The sequence below is a fragment of the Mercenaria mercenaria genome, chromosome 10, assembly GCF_021730395.1.
Source record: "Mercenaria mercenaria strain notata chromosome 10, MADL_Memer_1, whole genome shotgun sequence".
NCBI lineage: Eukaryota > Metazoa > Mollusca > Bivalvia > Venerida > Veneridae > Mercenaria > Mercenaria mercenaria.
Window position 1 is genome coordinate 71,687,509 of NC_069370.1, and position 18,323 is coordinate 71,705,831.

General features: G+C 34.0%; 2 protein-coding genes across 5 annotated transcripts in view; both read left to right on the forward strand.

Annotated features, from left to right (window-relative positions):
- Positions 1–10,293, forward strand: part of LOC123561320 (membrane progestin receptor gamma-like) — a 29,300-nt gene extending 19,007 nt beyond the window's left edge. For all 4 annotated transcript variants that reach the window (XM_045353602.2, XM_045353601.2, XM_053553346.1 and 1 more), the window contains exon 2: positions 278–10,293. In XM_045353602.2, the coding sequence (XP_045209537.2) occupies positions 350–1,339 (990 nt within the window). In that variant the 5' untranslated portion in view covers positions 278–349 and the 3' untranslated portion in view covers positions 1,340–10,293. The remainder of the gene's footprint in view (positions 1–277) is intronic.
- Positions 10,294–12,830: 2,537 nt separating this feature from the next.
- LOC123561319 (protein NCBP2AS2-like) overlaps positions 12,831–18,323 on the forward strand; it is a 116,756-nt gene continuing 111,263 nt past the window's right edge. Inside the window, exon 1 of the mRNA XM_053553354.1 lies at positions 12,831–12,836. The gene's annotated coding sequence lies outside the window, so the exon portion shown is untranslated. The remainder of the gene's footprint in view (positions 12,837–18,323) is intronic.

An 18,323-nucleotide genomic window follows, 5' to 3' on the forward strand; every position in this document is an offset into this window, starting at 1 on the left:
AACCGATTTGCAATTATTGCAGATGATGTTGCACATAATGCAAGCGTCTTTGTACTTGTCAACAAATGATCAAAATAACACAAAAATAAGCATTTATGCGACTGGCCGATTTCCTGGGTCGTCCGAAATTCTGGGTCGCCAAACTTTAATAAGACTGTTGATTAGATTTTTAAGATTTCTTTTGTTAAGGCTTAGAGTTGTATAAATTACTTGGAGGAGCTGCTACTTTCTATTTACAAGATCAAAAGAAATTGTACAGAGTATTTTTGCATTTCAGGTTTCAGGGTAGCTTGTACATGGTGCCTGGAGAAGATGGTCTGGAATACTGGTAGTTTATGAGCAGACGACAATGTTTGTTGCTGGGACAACAGGGCTTGGTGGGCCTTTGTATCACAAAGACCAAGTTCCAGAACACTTCCATGAGAGTTTTATCGTGAAGGGTTATAGAAACCCCAAAAGCCCACCATTCAGATGTTTACTGAGTGTGTTTGACGCCACTAATGAGACATTGAACTTTTGGACACATTTCTTACCATCATGGTACTTCATGTGGATATTAAAGGGATTATCGCATACCTTGGACTTTCAGCATGACAGTTACACATGGCCGCTGCTGGCATACATGTGTATGTGTTGCATATACCCTCTTGCTAGCTCTATTGCACACACGTTCAATACAATGTCTGACAAAGCAAGACACGTCTGCTTCTTCATGGATTACAGTGCAATAGCTGCGTCGGCATTCGGCGTAGCATTAGCATACAGAGCATACTCATTTCCTTCGGCATTCAGGGTTGGGCTTGTCGGTGATATGTATCTAATAATAGCATTCGTAAATTCCATTTTATGCATTGTTATATCTTGCAAAACCAGATTTATGCAAATGAATACATTCCGGAAGGTGATGAGAATTGGATCGTTAGGGTTACCATGTATATACACAACTGTGCCAATTACATACCGCCTTTTACTTGGATCAGAATCTGACATGAATTTAACATCAAACTATCATCACTGTTTGAGCATAATTTTTATGTATCTAGCTGGAACACTTTATGGGACCCATTTTCCAGAGCGTATATTTCCAGGGAGTTTTGATATTGTTGGACATAGCCATCAGCTGTTTCATGTCTGTGTTATTCTCGGCACGATGACCCAGATGCAGGGAGTCCTCTATGATATGCAGGAAAGGAAACAAGAGCTTATGTCAGAGTGGGAGTTCTCCGACGCCTCATCCAGTGTAGGCATGCTAGGGGCAGTGCTTCTTACAAATACAATTTTTGTGATAATTTATACTTTATTTTTGTATAGAAAAAATCCTAAAGATAAAACTCTTTGATATGGTTTATTTCATTGTTAGATCGATGTTAATGAGTTGTTATTGATATTGTACTATTGAAACCATTATATACCTAATTAAGTATAACATACAATGTACCCACTGATGTCTTAGGTGCTTGTTACTAGTGGAAATTTATGATGCTGTTTCTATTCTTGTGCTGCGTTTGGTTACCAGTCTAATAAATCTAGCATCTGATTGGCTTTTTCTGAGTATAAGTCTGAAATGACAAATGGCAGGGCTGCATTCTTATATGGTATTTGATTGATGAGAAATAGGTAGATGCACAAATTTTTTTAAATTGTACTAGGCGGTATGAGAGCACAGAAGTATTTAAATGGTACTAAATTAGTCGACAGATATTAAATTGTGTTTATATTTGTATCTTTGGAATTATTCCATGTTCAGTTTAAGTAGTGCACAACTTCCTCTGTAGAGGTTGTAGGTTGGAAGTGTGGGTGAGGGGTCTGTTCTCCATGATGATTAAAAATCAGTCATCCTACACTTCTAATTCATGTAAGGAAGTTATCAGTTACTTGTGGAGAACAGGACTTTACTGGTAATGGATAGTGACACAATAATTTGGTTAAATGATCACATGTATAACTGAAATACTGTTAAGCCAACAGAAACAAAGGTGCTCAAGAATTAAAATCACCTGCTACATTATAGCGATTCAAATTGATACAATATTTCTATAAAGAACAGTGATTTAATCAAGAAACTATATGCCATTGAGATTTAATTCCTGTGCATCTGAACAACCAAACAATGATTTTATTCAATGATAAAGTTACTGTTAACTTGATATCCGTCCAAAAATTTCCTGATCTGACGTGTCATACTCATTTTCAGCGTGCCGGAAACAAAATATGATCTATTCATGAAAGTGATGATTTACTCTGATTTTATCGCATAATAGCTTCACACTGTCAATGGGAAAACAAATCAGGTTGTGTTAGAAAGAACAAAATATATAAAAGTTAACTATTGTCTGAATTTCATTATTAAAACTATAGGTATGTCTCTAGAGTGATCAACAGTGTTAATTTCTTCTGATAAAAGTATGCAAGAGGAAAATTGATGTGAGTGGGTTAATAGCTGAAACTTTTATGCCATATTTAGAATAAGAATTTTTACAGTGAAATATATATTTTTATACTAATTACATTAACTTGTTTGTATTGAACAACCTCATTTTGCCAAACTGAACAGGGTGCATGACTTTTATCATGTCAAAGATCTGTACACATTATTTCATTAAACACCTTTCATTGCTGTACACAGTGAAACATAAACTATATAAAAGGCTGTATCCCTTTCTAAATACTTAATTGCAAAATACTGAATTCCAAAGATTCATAAAAGCTATTACATATGTTTTGCGAAATTATTTTAGGATTAGACAATGTAAAAGAAATTTAAAACATGGCTGATGTTGACTCAAGAGATCAAATTTCACCTTTTTTTTCAGATTAATTTCCTTTTCATAGTTTTGATAGTTTTCTCTGAAGATGTATGTTAAACTTTTAATTAGATTGATAAAAAGAACTGTTTAAATAAATGCAAATGATTTTTCCATGTAGAGGATGTTTGGAACATATCCAAACGATGAAAAGCATTATATTACTTTCTTGATGCTTTCAAATGATTTCAAGCAGAAAATAAAATTGATTTTTCTTAGGATCAAAAACAACTTTCTGTATGTACATAATTATGTCAATAAGATATTTTGAAAAATCTGACAGATGGCTTGATACTTCAGGAATGAACGTCTCATCCTTTTGACATATTATTTAGGGTAGTATAAATATGATAAAATGTCATAATTGTTATCACAGGTATTAGATCTGTTTTTTTCATAACTGTTAATTCTTTTCCTTGAAATGAACAAGCATAATAAAATTGTACAAAATACTGTATGTATATAGGTGTGGGGGATGGCCCCAGAGGCAAAGTGGTTAAGGTTGCTGGCTTTCCCTTCCTTTTTTTTAGGTTCTAAACTTGGCTTGGGGTTTATAAATTTTTTGTGTGAGGTAGCCATCCAGCTGGCTAATGTAAGGTCAGTGGTTCTGCCCATGTGCCTGCTTGTGCCTGAAATCATGCTATGAAGAATACCTGGGTTTTTTTGATCCTCTAACAAAAGCTGGAGATGTTGCTAATGATTAACATTATGTTGGTGTGGCTTTTAAACCAAAAAACAAATACACCTGTAGATGATATTCAGGGTAGATTTAATTTTGCTAATATTTAATATAGAGAACCTCATATGTTTGAAATGGGCTGATTTAAAGTAGCAGCAATATGGATGTAATCAGCTTTGGGTTAAAAATTTATGTAATCTGATGCAAAGTCATGTGTTCTACAGTATACAAGAAGTTACAGTATGATATACTACATAAATTTGGGAGATATAATCGGGATGTTATATAGTGTAACCAAGCATTACATTTTATATTGATATATCAGCATATATTATACATGATTTAACATAATGTGTTATTCGCTGAAGTCAAAATGGTAATTATTTTATGGGATATGCATAAAGATTTGTCTATATCTGCCAATGCTTCATTCCATCCCAGGAATCATTTTATGACCCTAGTTGGACTTTGTACATTCTATTAAAGATGTTTTTAAAGAAGTATGCTGTCAGGTTTATGTCAAATTTTGCAAATTTGTAATTGGTTAATAATGACAAAGTTTTTTTTACGCATTTCTAGGCTGTATATATTTATAGCTACAATGGAATAGTCTGTTAATCATATAGAAAAGCTCTAAGAAATGTTACTTAGCCAGAACTGTTTAAGTTTAAGTAAAGAATTTAGTAGTAATTTGAAGTATTAAACTGATTTATGAAATATCTATACATTAATTGAAACACCACTGCCTCTTACATTGAAACACCACTGGCTCAAGCATGGATGGCTTGCATACCAGTATTCACATGTAGCAATTCATATGGACCAGACAGTTTGTTTTCTGGGACTATGTGGTCCACACAGTTTGTATTCTGGGACTATGTGGTCCACACAGTTTGTATTCTGGGACTATGTGGTCCACACTGTTTGTATTCTGGGACTATGTGGTCCACACAGTTTGTATTCTGGGACTATGTGGTCCACACAGTTTGTATTCTGGGACTATGTGGTCCACACTGTTTGTATTCTGGGACTATGTGGTCCACACAGTTTGTATTCTGGAACAATGTGGTCCACACAGTTTGTATTCTGGGACTATGTTTGGGTTGCTCAAAATCCCGGAAAAAATCAAACATTTTGCTTATTCTTGAGTGATCAGGGTTTTACTGTATTTGATACACAGTGAAAGCATTTAATTCCACAGGCATGAAATTTTATGGTTTTGGCCAAAATGACAAATTTATGAAGATATGAATTTGTGGATTTCAGTATTTGAAAATTTTTATTTGTTTGTCTGGATATAAATTGGTGGATTTGACTCGACTGCAAAATCTATGAATATTAGTTTCCTCACAAATATTAATGATTTTACAGTACTTTGATATCTGTTCTAAAGGCATACACCAGGAGGTGACATGCCCCTTTAATTTAATTATGTTTCTTAAAATCTATGATTATTATGTTATTATTATTATGTTATTATGTTATTTCACATATTCTAACATTATGTTACTTGTTAGTACACAAATATTTATGTTATAACATTGTTATATGTTGCAATGCAAATGTTTGAATTTTTCTTGCTACTACAAAAGTTGTTAATTTTTCTGACAACACAGGGTGTGACTGATGCGGGTAGTTAATAAGATATTTCAAGAAATTGTTGTCTATGGTATATCCTAGGCTATAACATTATCTTATATCAGGGTAGGCAAAGTACTTGCTGGGATGGTATTAACCAGTGGTATAAGTCTTTTAGACATCTACAGTGATGAACTTGTTACATTCTTAGATGTTTTTCCATTGCCACTGAGTTTAGTTCTGACTTAGACAGTCCATTAGCAGTGCCATCAATGTTTTTATTGGAAATTACTGTCCAGTTAATTGTAAATTTGAACATGAAATGGAATGTGTCAGATTGGTGGCCATGATTCTACAAAATTGATGAAATAAGATAAATAGTTTGAGTACTTTGGAATACATCAAAGGTTCTAAACCATAGTTTGTAAACCTGAAAGATTGGCCACACCCTTGTATGTCAAATAAATTTGAACAAAATTATTATTGTTTGTTTTGTGTGCATTCATGATTATTGTTAATTATTGTTAATTGTTTTTCATATTGATGGTGATAGTAAATTCATTATGTGCTGAAGTTGTTAAGTGTGCTCTATGTTTGTATACTGTATTTATCTATGTATTATGTATACCCATGTATAATAAGCTCCGCCAAATTCAGCCTTGAATCCCAGGGCATAAATTTGTCTTGGTCTATTTTGAGGAAGGCTTTAGAAAGAATACAGTCTGAAAATAAGTGCACTAAACATGGGTAAATATGGTACCTGCTCGTACCCTTAGTTGCTTTTTCACAGTTTTGGTGATAAATTTGAATATTTTCCTTTTACAGTGTTTGTTGTAAAATATTATCCTGACTTTAAGAAATGGCCAAAAAAAGTGAAAGCAGTGTAATTATGTGAAAAATACTTCATTTTGGTTAACAGTAAAGTGTGAGCGGAGTCGGTTATGTTAACATTTAGTTACAGGAAGTTTAGGGAACACAATGAAACTTGTGTACATGTATTTAAACATGGAGATGAGGCCTCAAAGTTTATGGGGATATTGTGATTTAAATAAGGTCCATATTTTTGTCTATGGGGATATTGACATTATGAAGATATTAAACTTTATTAGGAAAAAGAAGATTGAGGATATTGATGTTTGCAAATACATTTAAGTACATGAGACCTTATATTTAAGTTTATTGGTATATTATGAGGCAACATGTTTAACCCTTAGCATGCTGGACACAATTAATTCTGTCATTGCGACCAGTGTAGATCTGCACTGTTCGCCATTCAGACAGTATCTTTTTGGAAAGCACACCTTTTAACAGTTAATAGCTATATCCAAATTGAAAAATGGAGATTAAGTTCATTATAGAAATTTAGCATGGTAAGGGTTAAATTATAATGATATTAACATAAAAAAGATATTGGACTTTAGGTAGATATTGATATTTTCTCCCCTCACTGTTGTGAATTAGGAGCTCTAACACACTTGAAGCCCATTAGTAATCAACAGAACCATTGATTTTACCAGTTTTGTATTTTATTTTTACTTGCTGATATTCTGTGTTCAATGTATATTTCATTAGGAAATCTGCAACATGGCTCTTTTGCCACTAGTGTTATTGATAACAAATTTTGATATCTGTATTTGCCTTCGGACCTAATTTACATTTTATATATTCTTAATTTGTAAATGATTGATTTGTGCTTTTAGTTAAGGGGATTTTGGTAAGGTTACCATGATTGGTTTGCACCTTTAGTAAGGATGACTTTGGTTAGGCTCTCGTGATCAATTTGTGATTTTAGTAAATGGGATTTTGGTTAGACTATCATGATCAACTTAATGATTTTAGTAAATGGGATTTTGGTTAGACTATCATGATTGACTTAATGCTTTTAGTAAAGGGATTCTAGTTAGGCTATCATGATTGATTTGTGATTTTAGTAAATGGGGATTTGGATTAGACTGTCATGATTTTTTGTGCACTTAGTAAAGGGGATTTGGTTAGACTATCATGATTGATTTATGATTTTTATAAAGTGTTTTTTGATTAGGCTATTGTGATTGACATGTGCACTTAGTAAAGGGGATTTGGGTTAGGCTAACATGATTGATTTATAATTTTTATAAAGTGTTTTTTTTTTTATTAGGCTATTGTGATTGACATGTGCACTTAGTAAAGGGGATTTTGGGTAGGCTATCATGATCAAATACTTTTAGCAATGTGGATTTTGGATAGACTGTCATGACTGCCCAGTGATTTTAGTACAGTAGATTTTGGTTAGGCTATCATTATTTGTTTGCTGTACTAAGACTCGGATTGAGTTTTTTAGTTGGGCATATTGAAGAGAGTGCAATATAACTAAGATATTATTGTTCCAACTTGTGGTTCTTCAGGGTATTCTAGGTACCGGTGTATCATACACTAAATATTTTTGGTATATTGAAATTTTTGGATGATTGTTTTAAAACCTGAGTGGTTTTATTTCAGTTTAAGTGATAGTAACCTACATACTAGCAGTGAACATTCAGTAAAATATTTATACCATAGCTAAATTTTAAGTTAAGATTCCCCTGTTCCATATGGAAGAGGAATAAGACCATTTGTGATAAACAATGTCCGAAATATGCACAAGGAAGGTACATGTTAAGTTCAACAACAAATTACTTTTTACAAAGATCATCATGTATGTAAACAACAAAGAAAGCAAAACCTATTTATGGATAAATGTTTTCTACAGACATTGGTGAGGAAGCACAGTGTGGTTATAGAGGTTTTATTAGGAATTGTGTGTTCAATGATATTTGTTTTCATGAATTATTCAGATTCAGGTGCCATATAAATAGACCAAAGTAACTGAATTAACTGTTTCTGAAAGTTTAATTATGAGCTTACTTAGAGTGTTTCCTCTTTGTATTTTAATACATGTATAACAAAGTTAAACTCGATTGTAACATCAAAGAACAATGAGCAAGTTTTTCAGGGATTTAGTTGTGCTTGAGATTACATTCATATGGAGATTTCCAATATCAAAACATTGCATAAACATTTGGAAATGTCCAGTCAAAGGTACTCAGTATATAAATGGCTGGTCTATAGTTTGTGCTGCATGACTCATCTATATTCAACACATTCCTTCTTGGCTAATAAGTCTAAAAATTAAAAGATAATTAGAAGAAAATTAACTCCTGATGTCATGTTATAAAACACTTGAACTACTTGCCAGTGAATAGTCAAAACTTATAATCGGCCCTCATTCCTTCAGACCTCGGGGCAATAGTTTTGATTATTGACCAGCATGCCATTCACTCAGTGTATACTAGACAATAGAGTACAAATAGAACTTTTTTGTTTTTGTTGATTTAAGTAAAATGACATTTTATTTTGTCTGTTCAGTTGTTTTTATAGCATGTTTTTGTATTGTTTTACCTTCTGTTTGTTTCATTAATATTTTCTACAACTATCATCCAACAATTTTTGACAATGCATTCATTTTTATCAGCTTCAAATAACACTACTATCTACATGCTTACTTTAATTATTGTTATGTTAGTGTAAATTATTGTTTAATACTGTAGTGAAATAGATTTAACTCTTAATTTAACTTTTCTTGTAAACTTTTTGTTTGCAAATTCTGGAACAACATTATTTTTGTATAAACACAAGTCCAGTCAGCTGATATTGGGAACAAAATTGTATTTAACAAAAATGTACACTGCCATGGGACAAATCTGTATCCAGTATGAAATTTCAATCATGTAGTAATTGATAATCTATACAGTTAAACCTGTGATAAATTCCATTCTGAGTTTATATTTTAAACCACATGTAAATAAATACCACTTTTTTGGCTTTTTCAAGTTAACCTATTGATAGTCTCTCTAACTGACTTGAACTATGAGGGTCTTGTACTATCCCCGTGTATCTCCTGGGTATGGGTAACATGTATGTAACTGATCTAACTGAGACAGGACTAGTTCATTGTATACAGGTGTGACTGTATTTCTAACAGTATGTGATTCTACAGTCATCGTCATTTATCACCCATGCTTATTTAGCAATTACTATAATTTAGTGTAATTGCAGACATCAACTACTAATAGGAAAATTCACCTGTATTCAGCAGTGGTATATATTCAGCTTTGGGGTATTATATTGTGTAGGTTTAAGGTTGTTGCCACATATCTGCGGCATGTCTTAGGTAATTAAATTTCAGTTAATAATAATTGTTTTTGTTTTTCTGTCAGACTGCATTATTGTATATCTACTAACTTATTGTGATAAATAACCTAAGGAACAAATAAACAGGAAATATATGTGGAACAAAGTCTATGATTAAGATATTTTTCAGAATGGAATTGTACCTTCGAAATATCATTGAGATCAGTCTGTTTTATGAGCTTCATTAAACTGTTGGTTTGATTTGCTTTTAAAAAAAAGTAACTGCCTAAATGTTGCCTTTTCTAATGATTTTACTCTCACAAACTAGCCTGTTTATCAGATCTGTGGTATACTGGTATATAAAGTAAGCTTAGCTGTGTTCAAGGCACTGACCTCCAGACTTTAGCTAAAATGATCCTTCCTTAAAATTTAAGTTTGTCATGTTATGAACATTAGGAACTTACATGAGTTTTAGTTTCTAAAATACCTTAACAAATGTCAAATCAAGAAAAAACAAAAAAACCTGAGTTGGGAATCAAACCCTGGCTGCAGCAGCAATAAAATTTATATTTCCTGCATTCTTAACCAAGGAATACGTAATGATAGTTAAATATAAAGATTTAAATACAGGCAGTTTGACAAATGCTTTTCAAGTTTGAATGGAAAAGTTAGTCAAAACAACTTATTTCTCTATCATATAATATGTAAATAAGTGAGTTTCAAAACCTTCTTAAGAAATATACTAGCGATAATTTCCTGATATCTAAGAGTTTTCTTTTCTTTTGTTGTTGTGCAATCTGGAGGTCAGTGCCTTTAATTACCATTTACATTTAGCATTTTTTGTTTAAGTAAACACTGCAGATGTCACATCTTTCTGACAAATCGTGTCAGCATCTTAAAGCCTCTTGTTAAACAAATGATATTGTATTTTGTTATATTTCTTTTATTACTCAGCTTTTAAGTGCTAATTGCAATGTAGAATTTGTGCAGTATATCACAGGTCAGAATCACCAACAAAATGTTACTGTCATATCATCTGGTGTAGGCTGTATTGTTATATTTATCTAATAAAATTACACTGTATATTTTTGGTTTACTTCATTTATAGCTTCACTCGGAAATTTTCTAACAGAGTTTTTTGTTTTCACCCTTTCGTTTTTGTCCAGAAAAGTTTTGCATGTAAGCAAGTTTCTCAGAAACTGCTGCACTGCGTACTTTCAAACTTTACACATACCTTTGGTATTATGAGAAGACCTCAGAGAAAGTTACCTCAGTCAAGCTTACATTTTGTCAGAATTGTGACTCCTTTTATCTTACGGCAAAAATTTTAATAAAAGTTTTTCATGTAAGCAGGTGTCTCAAAAGTAACTTGACCCATCACAAGTCTTTGGCGTTATTGGATGATCTTGTAATGTAGAGTTTGGCTTGTATTTTTAGCTGACTGGTGAACTGTTGTGATCTCTCTGTGTCCATGTCTTCAGGCATGTGTAAGTCAACAATTTGACTGTTAACACTTAGAGGTCACAACTTTAGCCCAATTTTAATGACACTTGGTCAGAATATTAGCCTCAATAAATTGTCAGACTAGTTCGATACTGGGTCATCTGGGTTTAGAAACTAGGTCACTAGGTCAGTTGATATGAAAATCTTGTCTGAAGGCCATGTTTTTCTACCGCATCTTATGAAACTTCTTAAGAATTTTTGTCTATATGAAATTTAGGATGGGTTTAAAACTGGTTTAACCGAGGTCAAAAACTGGTTTTAAAATCAAATTTTAGAAAAAAAAACATTGTTTAAACTAGAGGCCACATTTTATGTTTCATCTTAAAACTTTGTCAAAGTGTTTGCCTCAATGAAATCTAGTACAGGTTCAAAACTGGGTTATCTGAGGTCTTAAACAAGGACACTGGATCAAGTCTTAGAAATACCTTATCATGTCCCCCCCCCTCCCACCACTTGGGGAGACATTTGTTTTTGCCCTGCCCACACTTTATTTCCGACCAATAACTGGAGAACCATTTGATCTAAAACCTTCAAACCTCATAGTGTGGTAGGGCTTATGAAGTAGACGACCCTTATTGTTTTTGGGGTCACTATATCAAATATCAAGGTCACAGGGGCCATCTGCCTGTCACACTTCATTTTTAGCTCATCTGATTTTTTGAAAAAAAATGATGAGTTATTGTCATCACTTGAGCGGTTGTCGGCGTCGGCGTCTGCGTCGGCGTTGCCTGGTTAAGTTTTATGTTTAGGTCAGCTTTTCTCCTAAACTATCAAAGCTATTGCTTTGAAACTTGGAATACTTGTTCACCATCATAAGCTGACCCTGTATAGCAAGAAACATAACTCCATCTTGCTTTTTGCAAGATTTATGGCCCCTTTTGTACTTAGAAAATATCAGATTTCTTGGTTAAGTTTTATGTTTAGGTCAACTTTTCTCCCAAACTGTCAAAGCTATTGCTTTGAAACTTGGAATACTTGTTCACCATCATAAGCTGACCCTGTACAGCAAGAAACATAACTCCATCTTGCTTTTTGCAAGATTTATTGCCCCTTTTGGACTTAGAAAATCAGTTTTCTTGGTTAAGTTTTATGTTTAGGTCAGCTTTTATCCTAAACTATCAAAGGTATTGCTTTAAAACTTGCAACACTTGTTCACCATCATAAGTTGACCCTGTACAGCAAGAAACATAACTCCATCCTGCTTTTTGCAAGATTTATGGCCCCTTTTGGACTTAGAAAATATCAGATTTCTTGGTTAAGTTTTATGTTTAGGTCAACTTTTTTTCATAAACTATCAAAGCTATTGCTTTGAAACTTGCAACACTTGTTCACCATCATAAGCTGACCCTGTACAGCAAGCAGCGTAACTCCATCCTGATTTTTGCAATAATTATTGCCCCTTTTGGACTTAGAAAATCATTTTCTTGGTTGAGTATTATGTTTAAGTCAACTTTTCTCATAAACTATCAAAGCTATTGCTTTAAAACTTGCAACAGTTTTTCACCATCATAAGTGGACACTGTGCATCAAGAAACATAACTCTATCCTGCTTTTTGCAAGAATGATGGCCCTTTTTAGACTTAGAAAATCATGGGTAGGACAATATTTCTATTACACAAAAAAAATCAGATGAGCGTCAGCACCCGCAAGGCGGTGCTCTTGTTCAACCAATAACTACAGAACCATTTGACCTAGAACCTTCAAATTCATTGGATGATAGGGCTTACAAAGTAGATGACCTCTATCGATTTTGGGGTCACTTGAGCAAAGGTCATGGTCACATGGGCCTGAACATGGAAAACTCTTCTCGATCAATAACTTGAGAAACACTTGACTCAGAATGTTAAAACGTCATACGAAGATTGAACATGCAGAGTAGATGACCCTTAATGAATTTGGAGTCTCTCGATCAAAGGTCACGAACACCAGAACATGGAAAACCATTTGCAATCTATAATTTGAGAACCACTAGGCCCAGAATGTTGAAACTTCTTGGGATGATTGGACATGCCGAGTAGATGATCCCTATTGCAGCCAACCATCGGTGCCTCTTGGACTTTTGCTCCTGTCCCCTATTGTCTTCTTGCCTATTACTACTATTTTTTTCTACAAAGCATCTTCTAGTTAGCACTCTAGATATCACATGTTTTACTTGATCATTACAAGGGTTGTCCCAGAAAATCGTAGACTTTTTTTATTATTTTCGAAAATAAGCGACGCATTAAATAATTATTTTAACTGATGTTATTTCATTGTATACTCTACAGGACTATAGAGTTTAAAATTAAATATCTGTCATATTATTTGAGTATTTTTTAAGTAATGGACAGTAATCAGTGCTAATCAGCGCACGCTCAATTTTCCCACTACAAAAAGAAGTGGTTTCCTTTTAAATTCGTGTAACTTACCCGATATACATCTCACAGGATTAAAATTAACATCGTCGTTAACGGCAATGTGTGGCGCGTAGTTAACTTGCATTTCAAGTCTCTGACGTCACTAACATTAAAACAGTGACGTAATTTTGAAAGTAATGATAGCACACCATTTCAGAAATTGCAATGTCAGATAATTTCGCGGCGCAGAAGATTGCGGTATGACCCCTTCACTAGTAAAACGAGGAATGGAAAATTCTGGAAGTTTTGGCAGATGTTAGCAGGACACTTGTCTTTACATGACAAAATTATTTTAAGGAAATGATTCAAAGAGAGGGTAACATAAAACTAATATTTTCTGTGCCACAAACTTATCTGACGTCGCCATTTCTGAAATGGCATGTCACCATTACTTTAAAATTTACGTCACTATTTTAACATAAGTGATGTCAAAGTCTTGAAATGCAACATAATTACACACCACACATTGCTCTTAACGATGATATAAATTTTAATCTTGTGAGATGTATATCGGGTAAGTTAAATTAATTTAGAATGAAGCTGTTTAAAGTTGGAGTGGGGAAACTGAGCGTGCGCCGACTAGCACTGACTGCCGTCCATTATTTAAGATGTACTCAAATAATATGACAGATGTCACACACACAAAAAAACAACATAAAACAAGAGGGTCTTTGACCCTAAAGCGCTCACCTTTGTATAAGGCTTTAAGTCTGTTTGTATAACGTATTGGTACAAGTATTGATAGGTGTTTTCTATGTTAGCCGTCACACACATTCTTTAACCTAGGGCAATAGTACAGTACAACTCTGATATCAAGATAAAAATCAAGGCTCTAGCTATTATTGATTCAGAGAAGAAGATTTTCAAAGTTTCTTATATAAAAGCCTATAGTAAGTACATGTCACATACAGGGGCGTGGCCATTTTTGACCTTAGGGCAGTAATTTGGTCAATTATGGTAAAGAGTTAAATGCTTATATCACATGCCAAATATCAAAGCTCAAGAAAAAAAGATTTTTAAAGTGTGATAGCTGAAAACCTATTTTTAACCAAAAAGACTCATATGTTCAATGAACCGGAACCATTTGAACAGATTTGAAAGAGGGGTACCCAGAGATCTGTGTGTAAAGTTTCATCAAGATCCATTTAGTGGTTTTGGAGGAGATGTTGTTTAAAAGACATTGTTCATGAAAAGTGACCACGCCCTCTGGCGGCCATGTTTTTTAACGAATCGGAATAATTTGAACATTATTAGTAGAGGGTCACACAAGAACCATTTGTGCAGAATTATTTAAAATCGGGCCAGCAGTTTCACACAAGATTATGACAAGGAGATTTTTAAAGTTTCCACTATACACATATAGTGAAAAGTGGCCACGCCCTCTGGCAGCCTATGTTTTGACGAATCAAAATAATTTGAACAATCTTGGTAGTGGGTGACAGAAGGACCATTTGTGTGAAATTATTTTAAAATTGGGCCATCAGTTTCACACAAGAAGATATTTTAATTTCCACTATATACATATAGGGAAAAGTGACCACGCCTCCTGGCAGCTATGTTTTTTGACGAAACGGTGTAATCTGAACAATCTTGGTAGAGGGTGACAGAAGGACCATTTGTGTAAAATTATTTAAAAATTGGACCATTGGTTTAGGAGGAGATGTCGTTCGAAGATTTTTCTATTTTTAGCTCTGGCAGCCCCTATGTGCAACCAAGCCAAACTGTTTGAACACCTTTGGAAGAGGACCACGGAACATCCAGGCCAAGTTTCATCAAAATCCAATCAGTGGTTTTGGAGGAGATGTCATTTAAACATAATTGTTGACGACGGACGACTTGACGGACAATGGACACAGCATGATCAAAATACCTCACCATGAGCACTTTGTGCTCAGGCTAAAAACACAGGCATACACATTACCTGTCTGTATTTATTAAGTAGAAACTTGTAACTGTTCAAACAACACTGTGGGGAATCACATGATCAAAATAATCTCTAAAACAAAATAAGTTTATGAATAATTATGGGATAATATTGAAGTAACTTTTGCTGTAAATCTAAAATATAGACTCATATGACAGCATAGATGTATCTTAAAACTATTTAGATTTTAATCACAATCATTCTGATTATCTGGAGCACTTCAAGAAACTGACACTTCTTATTTTCCTTAGTGTTTGTAATTATGGGCATAATAATTTTACAACTTTCAATAGTCATATGTTAGGTTGTGTTTAAATTTCATATTTTATCCTGGTTGGAAATTTATTCATGTTCTTCAAAATCTAACTTTTGTTTAGAGATTATTTTGATCATGTGATTCCCCATAGTGAAACAAGCAACTAAACTCAGGCAAAAAAGTTAAAACCTACAGAATTTCACAAGTGTTGAGAAAGCTATTGCTGGAAAGAGAATAATCTCTGAAACCAATATATATGCACCAAAGGATGGGAAAAATATCTAGAAATATGAGAAAATCAAAGAAAACAATTTTAGGACTGTTAGATACAGGACTGTTTTGTCCTGTATAGCAGGTAACATAGTTTACTTTTGTATTGCATTGATACAACATGGACAGGACTGTGACTGACAAATGGTGTTCACTCAATAATTTCTGTATAAACAGTTTTTTCCCTTTTGTAGAGGGCTTAGAGTAAGTCTCTAAAACAACAAAATTGAAAGGAAGTTTTAATTATTTTTAGTAAGGCCATTTTTTAAATGTTTGTCTCAACATTAACATGTGATAACATTTGGAAAATTGTTGCTGTGTCACTTAATGTGACTTTGTTGATTCAGTTATCATGTATATAGATAAACATTGATTCTTTATTTTTACTACAAAGGTTACAATGACGACTGATTGATGACAGTATGTTTATTCCTTAGCCTGCTAAATTTCTAAAATGGACTGGTCCATCAATGAATTTAGGCAGTACCATTTATTGTTCAAGGGGTGTTCAATGAAAATTACTGACTGAATAGCCAACAGTGCAGACCGTGATCTTTGTCTACACTGGTCGCAAAGGCAAAATCACTTGCCGCCAGCAGGCTAAGGGTTATAAGGGCTCAGATTAAAGTGGGGCTTTGAAGAACATGTTAATACTGGTAACTGAATTAAGGAATACTTCAATACTGGTTTGTTTAAATGACCACCATATATACCGGTATATAATGAAATACTGTGGAAAAAAATGTTGAATAACCCAACAGAATAATAAGATATTAATCATCATTTTGTATTTATAACATTCTTCTCATTTCTTGTTTTGCAATGATCTAAGATCCCATGATGTACTGATGTCAAACAGTGTATATCAAATGAACTTCTTGCACACTGGACTGGCATTTCCAGTGATTTTACCCATGCCTGCAGATCCATCTGGCACCTCCACTGCCAGCCACATGACTTTGGTGCTGTAAAAGAAACAATATATGTAGCTAACTTTTCCAGTTTCTGTGATACAGTTTCAATTATTGTGGGCATTTTCCTGTGGTATGTTTAAAATTTTGAAGTGATTACACCTTTTGAGAAAAGTACAATATCAAGTCATCCACTTTTTAAAATAATAAACACACTTTTTTACTCCTGACACTACCAGCATCAAAAGGACCCCATAGGAAACAAGAGGACCATGATGGTCCTGAATCGCTCACCTGTTCCCACATGACCCAGTTTAGAGTATGACGTCATTTTTTCTATTATTTGACACAGTGACCTAGTTTTTGAGCTCATGTGACCCAGTTTTGAACTTGACCTAGATATCATCAAGATAAAAATTCTGACCAATTTTCATGAAGATCCATTGAAAAATATGCCTCTAGAGAGGTCACAAGGTTTTTCTATTATTTGACCTATTGACCTAGTTTTCGAAGGTACGTGACCCTGTTTTGAACTTGACCTAGATATCATCAAATTGAACATTCTCACTAATTTTCATGATCTCATGAAAAATATGGCCTCTAGAGAGGTCACAAGGTTTTTCTATTTTTATACCTACTGTCCTAGTTTTTGACCGCAGTTGACCCAGTTTCAACTTTGACCTAGATATCTTCAAGATGAACATTCAGACCAACTTTCATACAGATCCCATGAAAAGAATGGCCTCTAGAGAGGTCACAAGGTTTTTTTTATTATTTGACCTACTGACCTAGTTTTTGAGGCACCTGACCCAGTTTCAAATTTGGCCTAGATATCATCAAGGTGAACATTCTGACCAATTTTCATGAAGATCCATTCACAAGTATGGCCTCTAAAGAGGTCACAAGGTTTTTCTATTTTTGGACCAATTTTCATGAAGATCCATTCAAGGGTATGGCCTCTAGAGAGGTCACAAGGTTTTTCTATTTTAAGACCTACTGACTTAGTTTTTGATCGCAGTTGACCAACTTTCAAACTTGACCTATATATCATCAAGATAAACTTTCAGACCAACTTTCATACAGATCCCATGAAAAATATGGCCTCCAGAGAGGTCAAAACGTTTTTTCATTATTTGACCTACTGACCTACATTTTGACGGCACATGACCCACTTTCGAACTTGACCTATATATAATCAAGATGAACATTCTGACCAATTTTTATGAAGATCCATTCTCAAGTATGGCCTCTAAAGAGGTCATAAGGTTTTTCTTTTTTTGGACCTTCTGACCTAGTGTTTGACCTCACATGACCCAGTTTCGAACTTAACCTAGATATCATCAAGATGAACATTCTGACCAATTTTTATGAAGATCCATTCACAAGTATGGCCTCTAAAGAGGTCACAAGGTTTTTCTATTTTTGGACCTTCTGACCTAGTTTTTGACCTCACATGACCCAGTTTCGAACTTAACCTAGATATCATCAAGATGAACATTCAGACCAACTTTCATACAGATCCCATGAAAAATATGGTCTTTAGAGAGGTCACAAGGTTTTTCTATTATTTGACCTACTGACCTAGTTTTTGAAGGCACGTGACCCACTTTCGAACTTAACCTAGATATCATCAAGATGAACATTCTGACCAATTTTCATGAAGATCTTATGAAATATATGGCCTCTAGAGAGGTCACAAGGTTTTTCTATTTTTAGACCTCCTGACCTAGTTTTTGACCGCACGTGACCCAGTTTCGAACTTGACCTAGATATCATCAAGGTGAACATTCTGACCAATTTTCATAAAGACCCCGTGAAAAATGTGACCTCTAGAGTGGTCACAAGCAAAAGTT